The sequence below is a fragment of the Perognathus longimembris genome, chromosome 14 (genome assembly GCF_023159225.1).
Source record: "Perognathus longimembris pacificus isolate PPM17 chromosome 14, ASM2315922v1, whole genome shotgun sequence".
Taxonomy (NCBI): Eukaryota; Metazoa; Chordata; class Mammalia; order Rodentia; family Heteromyidae; genus Perognathus; species Perognathus longimembris.
Window position 1 is genome coordinate 35,312,604 of NC_063174.1, and position 15,610 is coordinate 35,328,213.

General features: G+C 35.6%; 1 protein-coding gene across 2 annotated transcripts in view; it reads left to right on the plus strand.

Annotated features, from left to right (window-relative positions):
• The window catches only part of Gphn (gephyrin), a 386,872-nt gene that overhangs the window by 302,289 nt on the left and 68,973 nt on the right, over nucleotides 1-15,610 (plus strand). For both annotated transcript variants that reach the window (XM_048361849.1, XM_048361848.1), the window contains one exon: nucleotides 9,487-9,579. In XM_048361849.1, coding sequence (XP_048217806.1) covers nucleotides 9,487-9,579 — 93 coding nt within the window. The remainder of the gene's footprint in view (nucleotides 1-9,486; nucleotides 9,580-15,610) is intronic.

A 15,610-nucleotide genomic window follows, 5' to 3' on the forward strand; every position in this document is an offset into this window, starting at 1 on the left:
CAATGATATAACACTGTTTCTATAACTTGAAGTTCATTTCACTTAGCATCATCTTATGTATTCATATGGCCATAGCTATTGAGCTATTGTGATCTTCTGGTAGTACTATCCTAGACATGTACTAATTATTCCCTATGAGGGAAACCATAGAGTCCATGTTTCTTTGGATCCGGCTCACTTAAAATGATTTTTTTCCAAATCCTTCCATTTCCTTAGGAATAGGGCAGTGTCATTCTTTCTGATAGAGGCATGGAATTCCATTGTGTATATGTACCACATTTTCTTGATCCACTCATCTACTGAGGGGCATCTGGATTGGTTCCCTATTTTAGCAATGATAAATTGTGCTGCAGTGAACATATCCTTTCCCCCCCCCCCCTTGTATTTCCTTCCTGTGGTTTTAGCCCTGTAACTGATTTTAGTACCGTGGATATTGTATATACGTGTATTGGAACTAGGGGAGGGAAAGGGAATATCAAAATCAAGAACAAAGGATAAAAAGATAAACCAATGCAATAACAATACTTACTTACAAAACCATATGGTATAAACCGACTATACAACTCATGGGGGTATAGGGGAATGGGGAGGGGGGAGGCCAGGGAAAAATGAGGGAGGAGGTAACAGGTTGGATAAGAAATGTACTCCTGTCTTACATACAAAATTTTAACCCCTCTGTATTTCACTTTGTCAATAAAGAAGAAAAAAATTAAAAGGGCCACATGCTTTCTAGGGGCAGCCTTTTTCCTTTAGTTACTTTTTTAAGATAGGGTTTGGAATTTTTGCCTAGGCTTGTCCAGGACTATGGTTGTCATACTTACACCTGCTGCATAGCTAGGATTTCAAGAATGTACCTAACTTTTCAATAGGTTGAGATGTAAACTCACAGACTTTATGTTCAGGGTAGTTTCACACCATGATCTTCTTGAGTAGCTAGGATTGCAGATATGAGCCACTACAAAAGACAGTACCTTTTCTGTCTTTGGTCTGCCCTTTCACATATCCTCTATTTTTATCCTCTTTTTCCAGTGAGGCTTTTAAGGACCAAATGCTCTATTTACATAAACGGCTTTCTTTTGGTTTCTTCAGAGAGGTATAACTGGTTGTTAAGGTTTGGAAATATCACACACACACACACACATACACACATATACACAGTCTATGTGTTAAAGGGTTGGTCCTTAGCTAGGGGAACTATTAGGGCAAGTGCTAGAAACTTGGTACAGTGTAGTTGGAGAAGTAGGCCACTGTGTCCTTGTCCTTGTCCTCTTGGCCTCTTCCTGTTCCCTATTTGTTTCCTACCTGCCACCAGGTGAGTAGCTTTCTTCCTCCTTGCCCCTCTACCATAATCTTTTGCCACATAACAGACCAGAAATAATGTCTGGCTGACCATGGACTGAATCTTCTTAAAACTATGAGCTGAAAGAAATATTTCTTCCTTTTTTCTCAGCTATTTTGTCATAGCTATTTAAAACTGACTGACATAATGAATGATAGTTGTATGACTACCACTTATGATTCATCATTACTGGTAAATGTAATGACATGAATAAATTACAAATTCATACTTGGTATGGCACCAGCCAGTATAAAATGAACTAGAATATTCTGGCACTATTCCCTGAAATTGCCTTTTTGGAAAAATTGTGAAGTTCCAAAAGAGAAGATTCTGCTATCTTGGGAACTTTGTCTTAGATTACAATCACTAGTTTTCTTGTTCAAAACTACATGATCAAAGACTTCATCATCTCTGACCTGGGTTTCCTTTTTTTCTGTAGAAAGCTTCAGCAGGCTTACCCAAGGATACTTTTAAGTTTTCCTATTGAATTAAATTGGAAAGGGTGAAACATCTCTTTTAGCATGCTGACCACTGCACAAGACCACATGTTCCTGTCTCTGACTTCTAGCTTGCCTGAATATGGGCAGTTATCTATAGCAAAGATTCCCCTCTCCTGATTTCATTCAAGCAATCCTCACTAAGATGGTTCACAAAACATGCTAGGAGTTCACTAACTCGTCCTTATTGTTCAGTACCTAAGAAAGCAGAAAATAAGGAAAAAGAGAGCAAGATGTACTTGAAAGAATTTTACCATCAGACACTCCTTGCTCTCTACCTTGTACTAGCTAAAGAACTAAAAGTTTCCTTTTACTAATTTATGTAACTGGACACTTACATATATCCTCATTACATCTCTAAAATTTCTTTCTTTTTTTTAAAATAATTATTTATTGTCAAAGTGATGTACAGAGAGGTTACAGTTTCATATGTAAGGCCATGGGTACATTTCTTGTACTATTTGTTACCTCCTCCCTCATTCCCCCCTCCCCTTTTCCCTCTCCCTCCATGAGTTGTTCAGCTAGTTTACACCAAATGGTTTTGCAAGTATTGCTTTTGGAGTCATTTGTCTTTTTATCCTTTGTCTCTCAATTTTGATATTCCCTTTCACTTCCCTAGTTCTAATACCAGTATATACAGAATCCAGGGTACTCAGATAAGATACAGTGATAGCGGGGGCACAACCACAGAAAGGAGATAAAACAGGATCATCAACAAAAGAAGCTACTGTTTCACATGGCATGTTGAAAATAATTACAACAATGATATAACAGTCGTTTCCTTAACATGGAGTTATTTCACTTACCATCATCTTATGTGTTCATAAGGGCATAGCTATTGGGCTCTTGTGATCCTCCGCTGTGACTAGCCTAAACCTGTGCTAATTATTCCCTATGAGGGAAACCATAGAGTCCATGTTTCTTTGGGTCTGGCTCACTTCACTTAGTATAATTTTTTCCAAGTCCTTCCATTCCTTACAAATGGGTAAATGTCTTTCTTTCTGATAGAGACATAAAATTCCATTGTGTATGTGTACCACATTTTCCTGATCCATTCGTCTACTGAGGACATAGCTTGCAAGATAAACAGAAAGCCCACAGATTGGGAAAAGATCATTACCGGCCATACAACGGACAAAGGCCTAATATCTGAAATATATGTAGAACTAAAAAAATTAAATTCCTCCAAAACAAAACCTCAAAGAACCAACAGCCCACTCAACAAGTGAGCTAAAGACTTAAGAAGAGACTTCTCTGAAGAGGAAATGAGAATGGCCAATAAACACATGAAAAAGTGCTCTACATCACTGGCCATAAAGAAATGCAAATCAAAAGAACATTGAGATTCCACCTCACCCAAGTAAGAATGTCCATTATCAGGAAAACTAACAACAAACGTTGGAGGTGATGTGGCCAAAAGGGAACCCTACTTCTTTGTTGGTGGAAATGTAAACTTGTTCAGCCACTCTGGAAAGCGGTATGGAGATTCCTCAGAAGGCTAAACATAGAGCTCCCCTATGACCCAGCAGCCCCATTTTTGGGCATCTACCCGAAAGATTACAAACAAGAACACACTAAAGCCACCAGCATAACAATTTTCATCACAGCACAATTTGTTATTGCTAAAAAAAAAAATCTCTAAAATTTCATATTCTCTTATCTCACATTCTTCTGTTTCTGCATCTTAGTACATCATTAAATTTATACTTCTGTCTACATTTCATTAAAGATATTTTTATAGTAGTCCATTCTTATCCATTGAAAATATGTTCTAAGGATCCTCCAATGGGTGCTGTTGATAATACTGAACCCTAGATACTCTGTATTTTCATATAGGCCCTTCAGTATTACTATCTAGTACCAGAGCTTTATGTTTTATGCCCTGGTGCCTCCATTGCCTCACTCTTTTACTCCGGGGTCAATTTAAGAAAATGATATTACTTGAGCACAAGTACTGCATTGCCTTGGTAGTCAGTCTGATTTTCTGAAGTGTCTGTCAAGTAATTGATGGGCTGGTAGTGCATATAGTATGGATATTATGGATAAAAGGTATGATTTGTGGCGTGGGACAGAACAAAATAGTATATTTCCCATGCTATTCACAACCGTGAGCGATTTAAAACTTTTCTGTTGTTTATTTCTAGAATTTTCCATTTAACATTTCAGCCCATAGTTGTTTGGGAAATAATTAAAACTTAAAGAAAAACTAGAAATAATAAAGGACTAGTATGTATATGTTTGTGAACTCTGTATTTTTGTGTATATGTATATATACACACACATGTGAATGTATGTATATGTGCTTTTATATATATATACATATAGAATATCAAACCTGTAAACAATAGTGCAGTTTTTTTATATTCAGAAATTGTATTTACAATAAATGTTCTGTAATTCATACTTCAGGTAATTTTTCTCTCACTATGGTAAGTACCATACCTATGCTTTTACCAACCCTTATATAAAGAGGGTTTTTTTTTTAAGTGAATTAACTTATTTGAATGCAAATCCAACTCTAACTGCCTAATTACACTGCATCACAACTAGGTAGAATAGTTTTCCTATCTCATACTCCCCTCTTTGTATACCGTTGTGTATGTGTGTTCAATATACACAATACACATACATATATCCTCCTTTTAAACATAAGTATATTATAAATGTATCTTACTTTAACCAATTTTGATGGAATGTAGTTCACATTTAAAAATAATAATAAGTGGGGGGAGAGGCGGCTGGGAGTGTAGCCTAGGGTTGAATGCTTGCCTAGCATACATAAAGCCCTGGGTTCAGCACACATATTTAGAAAACATCCAGAAATGGCACTGTGGATCAAGTAGCAGAGTGCTAGCCTTGAGCAAAAAGAAGCCAAGGACAGTACTCAGGCCCAGGACTGGCAAAAATAAAAACTATAAATAAAATTTTAAAAAAAATAATAAGGGGAAGACACTTGTGGCTGTCATCCCAGGATTTAGGAGACAAGACAGGAGGATTGTGAGTTCAGGGCCAGTCTGAGCTATATATGAACTTGAAACCAGCCCATGCTACATAGCAAGGACCTGTCTCAAAAAAGGAAATGTAATTGAATTAAGTTTTCAATAAGATTTTTTTAAGTTGATGCACACGGCTTTTTTTTTTTTTTGCCAGTCCTGGGCCTTGGACTCAGGGCCTGAACACTGTCCCTGGCTTCTTTTTGCTCAAGGCTAGCACTCCACCACGTGAGCCACAGCACCACTTATGGCCTTTTCTACATATGTGGTGCTGAGGAATCGAACCTAGGGCTTCACGTATACGAGCCAAGCACTCTTGCCACTAGGCCATATTCCCAGCCCCAATGCACATGGCTTTTATTGAATATATCTTTGATTATAAAAATGAGCTACTAGTGCTCATGTTTACAATCATAGTTACTCAACAATCTGAGACCTGGGGTGGAAATGAGACTTAGTGGTAGAGTGCTTGCATAGCATGCATGAAGCCCTGGGTTTGATTCTGCAGCACCGCATAAACTGAAAAAGCCGGAAGTGGTACTGTGGCTCAAGTGGTAGAGTGCTAGCCTTAAGCAAAAGAAGCCAGGGACAGTACTCAGGCCCTGCCTGAATCCAAGCCCCAGGACTGGCAAAAAAATAAAAGAAAAGAAAAGAAAATAGAAGCTGAGACCTGGAGAATTATGGTTCAAAACCAGCCCAGGCAGAAAAGTCTGCCAGACTCCATCTCCATCCAATTAGCCAGCAGAAAAGCAGAGCTAGAAGGCATTTCTCAAGTGGTAGAGCAGCACCAGCAGTGAGCAAGAATTGTGTGACACCCTGAGTTCAAGCCCCTGGTACCAGCATGCACACACACACTATGTACAGTCTTTAAAATTTTTTCTTACTTTTTCCATTCTTTGTAAGTACTGTTTATGTTTTCAAATTTTCAATGTACATATAACTTTTTTTTCTTTTTTGCCAGTCCTGGGGCTTGAACTCAGGACCTGGGCACTGTCCCTGGCTTCTTTTTGCTCAAGCCTAGCACTGTACCTCTTGAGGTACAGCATCACTTCTGACTTTTCTGTTTATGTGGTGCTAAGGAATGGAACGAACCAAAGGTTTTGTTCATGCTAGGCAAGTACTCTACCGTTAATCCACATTCCCAGCTCTACACATATCTAATATGGTGTATTTAACAATCTTTTCTTTCCAAGTTTCCTTTGAAGTGCCATAATTTATAGCATAATTAATAGCATTAAGTTGGTTTCAAAGTAAAAGCAATAGAAAAACATGTTCTATCATTTAAAATGGAAAAGAAAACAAATTGCTTAAGAGGGAATAGCATCAAAATCCCTTCTTCCTGCAATTAGGAGAATTTCCAAGACAGATCTCCTCTTTTAATAGCCATAATAATATTCTAACTTAAGGTCAGTGAGGGAGAGGTTGGGAAATTTTTATAGTATTACACTTCATGACTCAAAATTATGGAAATTATGAGAAATAAGTGCACAGTGAAGCATGAAGTAGTTTATAGGACAGTGATTCAAGAGATTACCATTAAAGAAAAAGTATAAATGAACAAGGACCATTTGAGTTTTCTGTTGCTTTGCTTGTTTGCACCAAATCCTGATAGGAAAATTCTCATCTTGGACATCAATGACACTCATTCATCAGTGACACTCATTTGACCTGAGTGTTGCAAGATTTCCATCACTAAATACTTTCTAAAAAATCACAATTTAAGCATTTTCTATTACCTTAAACTGTTCTGCCTTTCATAGTTACAGTGACTATTTATAAAACTTAATTTTCCACACACAAAATGGCCATATGTTCCAAGGTCTCCCACTATTATTGTGCAGTGGTTCTAAGTCTAGAAATATTTAATAAATTTGAGAGCACCAAAATTTGGTGCATATATGTTAAGAACTGTTTCTTCTTCATAGATTGTTCCCTTATTAATTTGAAGTTACCCTTTTCCCTTTGACTAATTTTTTAACTCTGTTTTTTCTTACATAAGTACGGCAATTTCTGCCTAGTTTCAGGTTCTATGTGCTTAGAAAATCTTTTTTCATCCTTCACCCTCAGCCTGTATTTGTCTTTGTCAATTATATGTGTTTCTTTTATATAGGAAATGGCTAGATCTTTCTTTTTTAATCCAATTTGCTGTTCTGTGTGTTTTGATGAAATTGTTGAAGCCATTAATATTCAGTGTTAGTATATTGGAAGGTCTGTCATATTTTCTGTCATTTTGTTTTTTTATGAAATTTCCTTCTTTCCTATTCCTTCTTTACTAACTTACTCAACCAGTGAGATTTAATCTTTCTTGTATTCCTGTTTTCGTTTGTCTTCTGTGTGTAGGACTCCTTCATGTGTCTTCTGCAATGCTTGTTTAGTGGTCATGAGATCCTTTAATTTCTGTTTACCATTAGGTATTGATTTTTTTCTATCAATTATGTGTCCAACTAAAACTGAATAAAGAAAATATGGTACATATTATGCTGCCATAAAGAGAAATGAAATGTTGTGGTTTTTTTTCAGGAAAGAGGATGGAACTAAAGAGAGGAAATGATGAGAAGTGGGGAGGGAAAGAGAAGGAAGGAGGATGAATAATATTGAAATCCATTGTTTCTTTGTATAAGGATAACATAAGAAATCTCACTGAAAACCATTGAACAATAGGTGGGTAGAGAGGACGGATAAAGAGAGTAGGTTACTTAAGTTATACTGTATGTATATATGAAATACCATAGTGAAACTTCTTTGTACAGTTAATATATACTTTAAAAAAGAAAAAAATGTGAATTATAGAAAAATGAAACAGGCTCTATACTGGAACAGGTACCAGCAAGGAGGGAAGCAATGAAGAGTATAAAGGATAAATGTTGAAATTGTTTTAAGAGAGGAGGAGGGTTTAGGAAGAATAATAGAATGGATGTGTATGTACCCCTGTGTAGATATGTCACAATCAAAACCCCTTATACAAGTAGTATATACTAATAAAAATCTTTTTTTTTTTGCCAGTCTTGGGGCTTGAACTCAGGGCCTGAGCACTGTCCTGGCTTCTTTTTACTAGCACTCTACCACTTGAGCCAATTCTGTTTTTTTCTATATATGTGGTGCTAAGCAGTCAAACCCAAGGCTTCATGTATACAAGGCAAACACTCTACCACTAGGCCATATTTCCAGCCCAAAAATGTTTTTTTTTAATATATGTAACACAAATTGAGGGATGTCTACAAATAGTCAAATTGAGCTTAAAACCATATCTCTGCCATACAAAAATAAAATGAAAGCTTAGAGAGAGAGAGAGAGAGAGAGAGAGATGTCATTTAGTTCTATGCAGACTAGTGTCTTTCACTGCCAAGAGCTACTCAGCTTCTTTTACTAACGGGTGACCAGCCTCTGACATCAGAAACAAGGCTCCCCATTCATTTCCATAAGGGCAGATGATCTTGATGGTGCTCAGAGTTCCCAGGCTGTGACATACTGTTAACATTTGTGTCATGTTCTCACGTGATCTCATCCTATCACTGCTGTAGGGTTTTCAAGAGGTTCACAACTAAGGATAGTGCGTGTATGCACATGTGTGCATGCATAAGTGAGAGTATGCCCATGGCTAAGATTGAGTCATGCTACCAGCCATGTGTGATCTCATTTGAAATAGTGTTTAAAAATAGGAACGCTATAATATACTGAAGTATCCAGAATTTCATTTAATATTGGAAAGGAAATGTCTGGTTACTAAAAAAGAAAAAAAATGTGTGTTGGTAGAAAATTTCCTGAGATCAAGTGTTGGACAACACAACACTTTTCTTAACCACTACACATTGGGTTTTGTAGAGTAAAAAGTTATGTGTATATTTTTGGACCTTGAAGAGCAGGTAAATCATTTGTTACCTTAAAATCTGTGGAATCGCTTTCTTTGGAGGAAAAAATATTCCTTTTAAGTGTTCTGTGAAAGTCATTCCTTTTATTGTATTGGTTTGATTTTCTCAAAATAAAAATCTTAATTGTAATATTCAGAAAATGTAAAGCAAATGCATTTTTAATTTTCATATAAATTGCTTTTGTCTTTCCTATTGGTATATAAATGTTAATATAGTAAAGATTATACACTGTGTAATTTTTCATGTTTTATATTTAATTTTTTCCTTTGTCCATGAACATTCTTCATAAATAGTACTTCCACTTGCTTGATATTTCATCCAAAGCACATGTCATTGCTTATTTAAATATTTATATTATTGATCTGGGGTTTCTTTTCATTTTCTAGTAATGTAAGCAACTCTGAAATAAACATAAACGTAAATGTATTTTCTTAGATTTCTGCAAGGGAAATTATGGAATCAGCGGATATGACAATGTTTAAGATTTGGCTTTGCTTTTAAGGAAGATCATATTTGAGTTGTTAAAGGATTAATGACAAATCTTGTGAACATATCTTTCATGACAGCCTAACTAATCTGGATAATTGCTGCAAGCACTATTATGAATTGATTGTATGTAATCTTTTATTTTAAGCAACAGGATGCATCTTTTCTTCCTATCTCCTATTCCTTGGGACAAGAGATTTGACTGAGCCCTTTCTAAGCTGTGCCAAACAAGCACTCATGCCTATATTCTTTCTGACTATTTGCCTATTCAGATGCCCTCACATTTCTCCTTTTTCTTTCAGATGGAATGGGTCGAGTCCTGGCTCAAGATGTATATGCAAAAGATAACCTACCCCCATTCCCAGCATCAGTAAAAGATGGCTATGCTGTCCGAGGTAAATATTTTAATTTTCTTCACTATTATATAATATTATATAAATATTCTTCACTACCACCAACTCTCACTGTTTTTTTTCTTCATTCTTTTGGCCCCTACACTTACAATATAACAGACGGAGTCCAGGGCTGGAAGTTTTCCAGATGTTTTCTAATTGAAAACATCTATATGATCCCAGCAGGGGCTGGGGGAGATGAACAGATTCCCAGCACAGGGAATAATTGAAGCAGTCTGTTCTCTTGCTTTAAACTCAAACATCCATAAAGGGCTTGATGAATTCTCATACAGATGCCATAGTACTGGCAGATCATACCCTAAGAGTTGCCTGAGATTGCATGAAGTTTAAAAATAAATACTAAATAGTATTTGCCTGCCTAAACTCTAACCTTAAGAACCCAAGATGAAAATGTAACTAAATTGCTTAGAAGCTTTTCATAGACTTGTTATTTTTGTTTTTCCATATGAACATGTTTGAAATTGGTATGCATTGTGCTATAATTCCATAGAGCTAATTACAATATTTACTGCCTAACATTCATTTTTTGTTTTGTTTTGTTTTGCTAGTTGTGGGGCTTGAACTCAGGGCCTGGGCACTGTCCCTGAGCTTCTTTTTGCTCAAGGCTAGCACTTGACCTTTTGAGCCACAGCACCACTTCTGGCTTTTTCTGTATATGTAGTACTAAGGAATCGAACCCACGGCTTCATGCATGCTAGGCAAGCACTCTACCACTAAGGCCACATTCCCAGCCCCCCTTACATTTATTTTTATTTCTTGTGATGAGAATATTTGAAATCTACTCTCATAGCAACTTTCAAGGTATGATATATTGTTATAACATATAATAAAATGTCATATTGTTATTCTGTTAGTGATTATTCAATCAAGGCTTATATTTTAAAAAATGCTTTAAAATATCTCCAGTCTGGGTGCTGGTGGCTCACACCTATATCTAGCTATTCAGGATTGTGGTTCAAAGCTAACCTGGACAAGAAAGTCTGTGAGACTCTTAACTCCAATTAACTAACAAAAAGTCAGAAGTGGAGCTGTGGTTTAAGTGGTAGAGCACTAGCTTTGAGCAAAAAAGCTCAAGGATAGTACCCAAGCCCTGAGTTCAAGCCCCAAAATTGGTACCAAAAAATTAGATAGATAGATAGATAGATAGATAGATAGATAGATAGATAGATAAATAGATAGATAGACAGACAGACAGATAGACAGATAGATAGATAGACAGATTGATTTCCCAGTTTGTCGGGTTAGCACTTTTTAGCTGAAAATTGTATATTTTATTAATGGAGCATGTAATGTTTCAATTCATGTATGCATTGTATAATACTCAAATAAGAATAAACATGTCCTTAAAGGTCAGTTTCTTTTTAACGGTAATGTGGAGCTTTTGTTTTTATTTTTCAACCACATCTAACATTGAAATAATACCTGCTTTTATTATATTTAAACACATTCATTAATCACCATGTTACCTATCCTACCATCACCATAGCAGTATTGTTTTATGTTGGAGGCAGCAAAGCAAATGGTTAAGGGTAGGTATGGACTTTTGGGCAAAGCCCAAGGGATGTGGGTTCTAGTATTAGATTTCATTTCTATAACTTTGAACAAACCACTTAAAGTTTTTGAACCTCATTTTTCTCATCTTGTAAAATGGCAAATATTATAACAATACTTACTCCAGCAGAGAATTTGTGTGATTTAAGAACATTTGCCTGGCATGTACAAAGAACACTCAATAATTGCTTTTCTAGATGATTAATGATAGTACTCTCCCTATTATTATTGTTGTTGTAGTGCATTTTCTTAGATCATCTCTGAAAAATATAGTAACATTTGGAACTGGGTATGAAGTTCATTCCCATAATCCCAGCACTTGGGAGGCGAAGACAAGGGGATCACAGGTTCAAGGCCAGCCTAGGCTGCAGAGCAAGACCCTGTCAAACAAGCAACAAAAAAAGCCAGAGAATAACATTTATATGAATTGTTGCCTTCATTCTGTGTAATTAAAATAGTGGAGAGAATGACCTTATGTTTTATATCTTATGTATATGGTGTATTTTTTTTCCACTAGTATATTTTTTCTCAGGATGTCTATCTTAAATGTGCCTCATTTAGCTTGATCTGACCAGACAGGAATATTTGTGAAATAAGCAAAATCCAAACACAAATAACAAATTCCTAATGCTTCCTGTATTTTACCTTCTAAAATTGATTCCTCCTGTAGGGTTTATGGTAATGAATATTGTTTTACAAAGAAAATTATTTATTTTTCTTATACCTTTATTGGTTCTTGTTTCCTGTTTTCCATCTAAAAATTAAACTCTATTTTGTTCTTATAGCTTATAGTCATACAGGGTTACAATACAAATGACCAAGAATTCTTATTTGGGAAGTTGAACAAACAGCTACAGTGGATGAAATGCTAGTAACAAGCAAGTCCATTTTTTATGTTCTTGTAATATAAAATAAAAGAGGAAAAAAATAAATGTTTGATGCAGGATTTCTCTCAAAGAGAATGATATTCTGTGATTTTTACTAGAGGTAAAAGCAGCTCAATAAAAAGAAACTATTGTTCTGAGCTTTCCTTGTTGCCAAAAAATTAGCCTATATGAGTCACAAAAGAGCTTTTATGCTACTGTAGAATCTATTCAAGAAAATTTTGGGTAAATTATATGCTGTATCTTATTTATTCTTTTGATCCAAGTGGTGTTTTTTCATTTTTTCTTAAAAAAAAATAATCTCTAATGACTTCTCATGGTATATAAAAAAAAAAGCCAAGAGATTTGTTAGCTGCTGATTTACATTTCTTTCCTATAAAGTATTACTAGTTTTCTAAGATATGTATCATTTAACAGAGACATAAAACACAAGGTAATCTTTGTGGCTATAGCTACATTACAATGTCAGAATGAACGTTCTCTATTATAATTCAAATAGCAAAAGTCCTCAGTGAACAAAGAGATATGGCTTTAGAACCAGGCTGGATTTTTTCCCTTTATAGCTCATCAACTTTATCTGTAATTCAGGACAATGGACTCTACTAGTAATATAAGATTTTGTTTTTAATTTCTTTAAAGGTAAATCCATTCATTGGTCTTTTCATTGCTATAATCCCAAGCCTAGGCAGTATTTTTGCTTCAAAAAAATAAAAATCCTTGAGGCAATTGTTGTAGCTCTCTACCACTTTCTATTTCGTGTACCTCCTTCTTTTCACCTGTTTTCCTTTAAAATTCCTTTCTCCCTACTCCCTTTATTCTCCCTTTTTTCTTCTCCTTTGCCTCTGCCTTAGGCCTTCCAGTAATAACCAGTGGCACTCGTGAGCATTGCTAACCCTCTAGGTTGCTAACTTGCTCTGGATCACTAAGCATTAGCCAGTATCCTTCAGAAACATTTGGGATAGAACTCCAAACCAGTTGGAGGATCACTTTCTTTAAGGTATGTGGGGAAATCAAGATAGTAAACAACCTTTTAGCAATATTAAGAAAGAATAAAACATGAGGAACACAAGAATCAAATGATAATGTCAAAAATAATAGGAAATCCTACAGTCTAAACTCTGAAAGGAGGAAGAAGAATTTGAAAGACAAAAATAGGGAAATTAAAGTAGCATATTTACAGTAAGAATCAATATATATTTTTATTCCTTATATTTTTGAATTTTTATTTTTCCCTCACAAGATGAAGCTAATCTTCATGTATTCAGTCAAATAAAGATGTGAAAGCATCTTCTCTTACAATTTCTGCCTTAGAGGTTGTTGATAAGGTCAAAATCTCACAATCCCAAGTTTAACTTTCTTGGAAAAGTTTGAAAGGCATTTCCCTTCATAACTTGTTTTGGAATCATTTTTAAAAGGAGAATATTTTGAATTATTTTGAGAACCATGTGTAACATGCAAATTTGAAAGGCTATATTAAGAAATATCGTGACCATTTGAGTAAAGGGAAATTTTTTAGGTTTGTTTTGTCTGGTGTTACATTTTTATTTTAAATATTTATGGAAAATTATTTAAAAATTTAAACTGCCTATTATCTAGCTGCCTGGCCAAAAAGTTTTATGGGGTCTAATCCTATATCTAGTATGAACTGCAGTAAAACTAATATAGATAGTCCACAGACATTCTGAATTAGAAGCAATTCTTATTCTTTCAATGATATTCATGTTTCAGGGCTTGTGTTTTATTTGAGTCCTCTCCAGAGTCATAGTTCTTCATCTTAACATTCTGTTATTGTTGCCTTCTGGTGTAAGATAGTTTAGATGAAGAGGGCCTTAGGGGTATGAAGAATATTACATACATGAGAAGATAGATAATTTAGAATAATTAACTTGAGTTAATTCCAAAACAGTTAAAATATAGTAGTTAAGAAAATAAATACTGGGGCTGGGGATATGGCCTAGTGGCAAGAGTGCTTGCCTCATATACATGAGGCCCTAGGTTCGATTCCCCAGCACCACATATACAGAAAATGGCCAGAAGTGGTGCTGTGGCTCAAGTGGCAGAGTGCTAGCCTTGAGCAAGAAGCAGCCAGGGACAGTGCTCAAGCCCTGAGTCCAAGCCCCAGGACTGGCCAAAAAAAAAAAAAAAAAGAAAATAAATACTCCTTTCTCAATAGTAACAATAATTAGGTGCTATCCCCTGGAAAGGAATACAAAATACTTTCTCACTTATCCAGCCTTCTCCCACCTACTTACTGCCCATAAGAAAGGACAGCAGATTTTAAATTCAAAACAGTTTATCTGACTTGATACTTCACTATGATTGCTTTAAGTTTGAATCCTCTTACTCCAGTCCCATCATCTTCCTTGTCACCTTTCTCACCCTAAACCTTCCTAGAATTTTAACTTTGGCATACACAAAATGCCTGTTATCCTGTCATCCAGTCCTACTGTGCTTTCATAAACAGTAGATAAATTGTTAATCCCTCTGTCAAAGACATTTCCTAGGATCTCTAAAGGTTAAGCTATTTATGGGCCTCCATTTATTTGGCCCTAATATGATCAAGATCCTCATTGTTTAAAATAAATATATAGCTATATAGTATTGTAAGAGGCTTACAAAGGGATCACAAATGGCTGGGGAATGAAAATGAAGGATATTTCTTTGATATTTCTTTGATAGTGATTTGGGGATACTTACTTTCTGTACAGTGACTTATCTACTGGTTTCAATTTTATAATAAATTATATCACCATAAATCTTTAAATAAATATGTGAACATTAATGAAACAAGGAAGAATACAATTGCCTCACATCCGTAATCCTAACTAGACAGGAGGTTGAGATCCAGAGAATTGCCGTTTGAGGCTGGTCTGGACAGAAAAGTTGACAACACTCTCCAAAATACCAGCATAAAGCAGGGCTAGCAGTATGGCTCAAGTTATAGAGTGCAGCCAAGCAAACATAAGGCTCTGAATTCAAACCTTGTCACCTGCAGAAAATAAAGGAACAGTTTCAAGGTCTAGCATTAAGCTTTATGAATTGTTTACATAATACATGTGTTGCTAGGGTTTGATTTATGTTGGTTTCTATTGCTTCTCAAATTCTGCAGTTACAAAGCAGAAAAGAAAACTCATTAGCAAATTCATCAGAATTAGTGAGGGAAAGATTCCAGGCTTTGCAGAAGCCCCCGCAATCTATCCATCTTTTCTAATAGTGTAGTTTGGATTACTTAATTTCTTCCCAAGCTTTGGGCTCATGTGCCACGATGCCTCCACTTCTGTCCCTTCCCAGTCAGGCTTATAGGACTTGTCTTTAAAAAAAAAAAAAAAAAAAAAAGCCTTTGCTTAATAGATAATTTAAAACAAACATCACCAAGTTAAGATTGCTTTCTGTCTATAAGAAATGGCAAATCTTTTGGTGTTCCTTGTAAAGTGAGATTGTGGTGGTTCACAAGTTTTTATTAAGTTTCCTTTTATTCTGAATTGTTTAATAATCATTTGGTTTTCTAGTGTTCTGCTCCTTAAGAATGGTGGTCTAAGGAGCAGCAGCAGCCACAGTAGCTTGATACCAGACCTGCT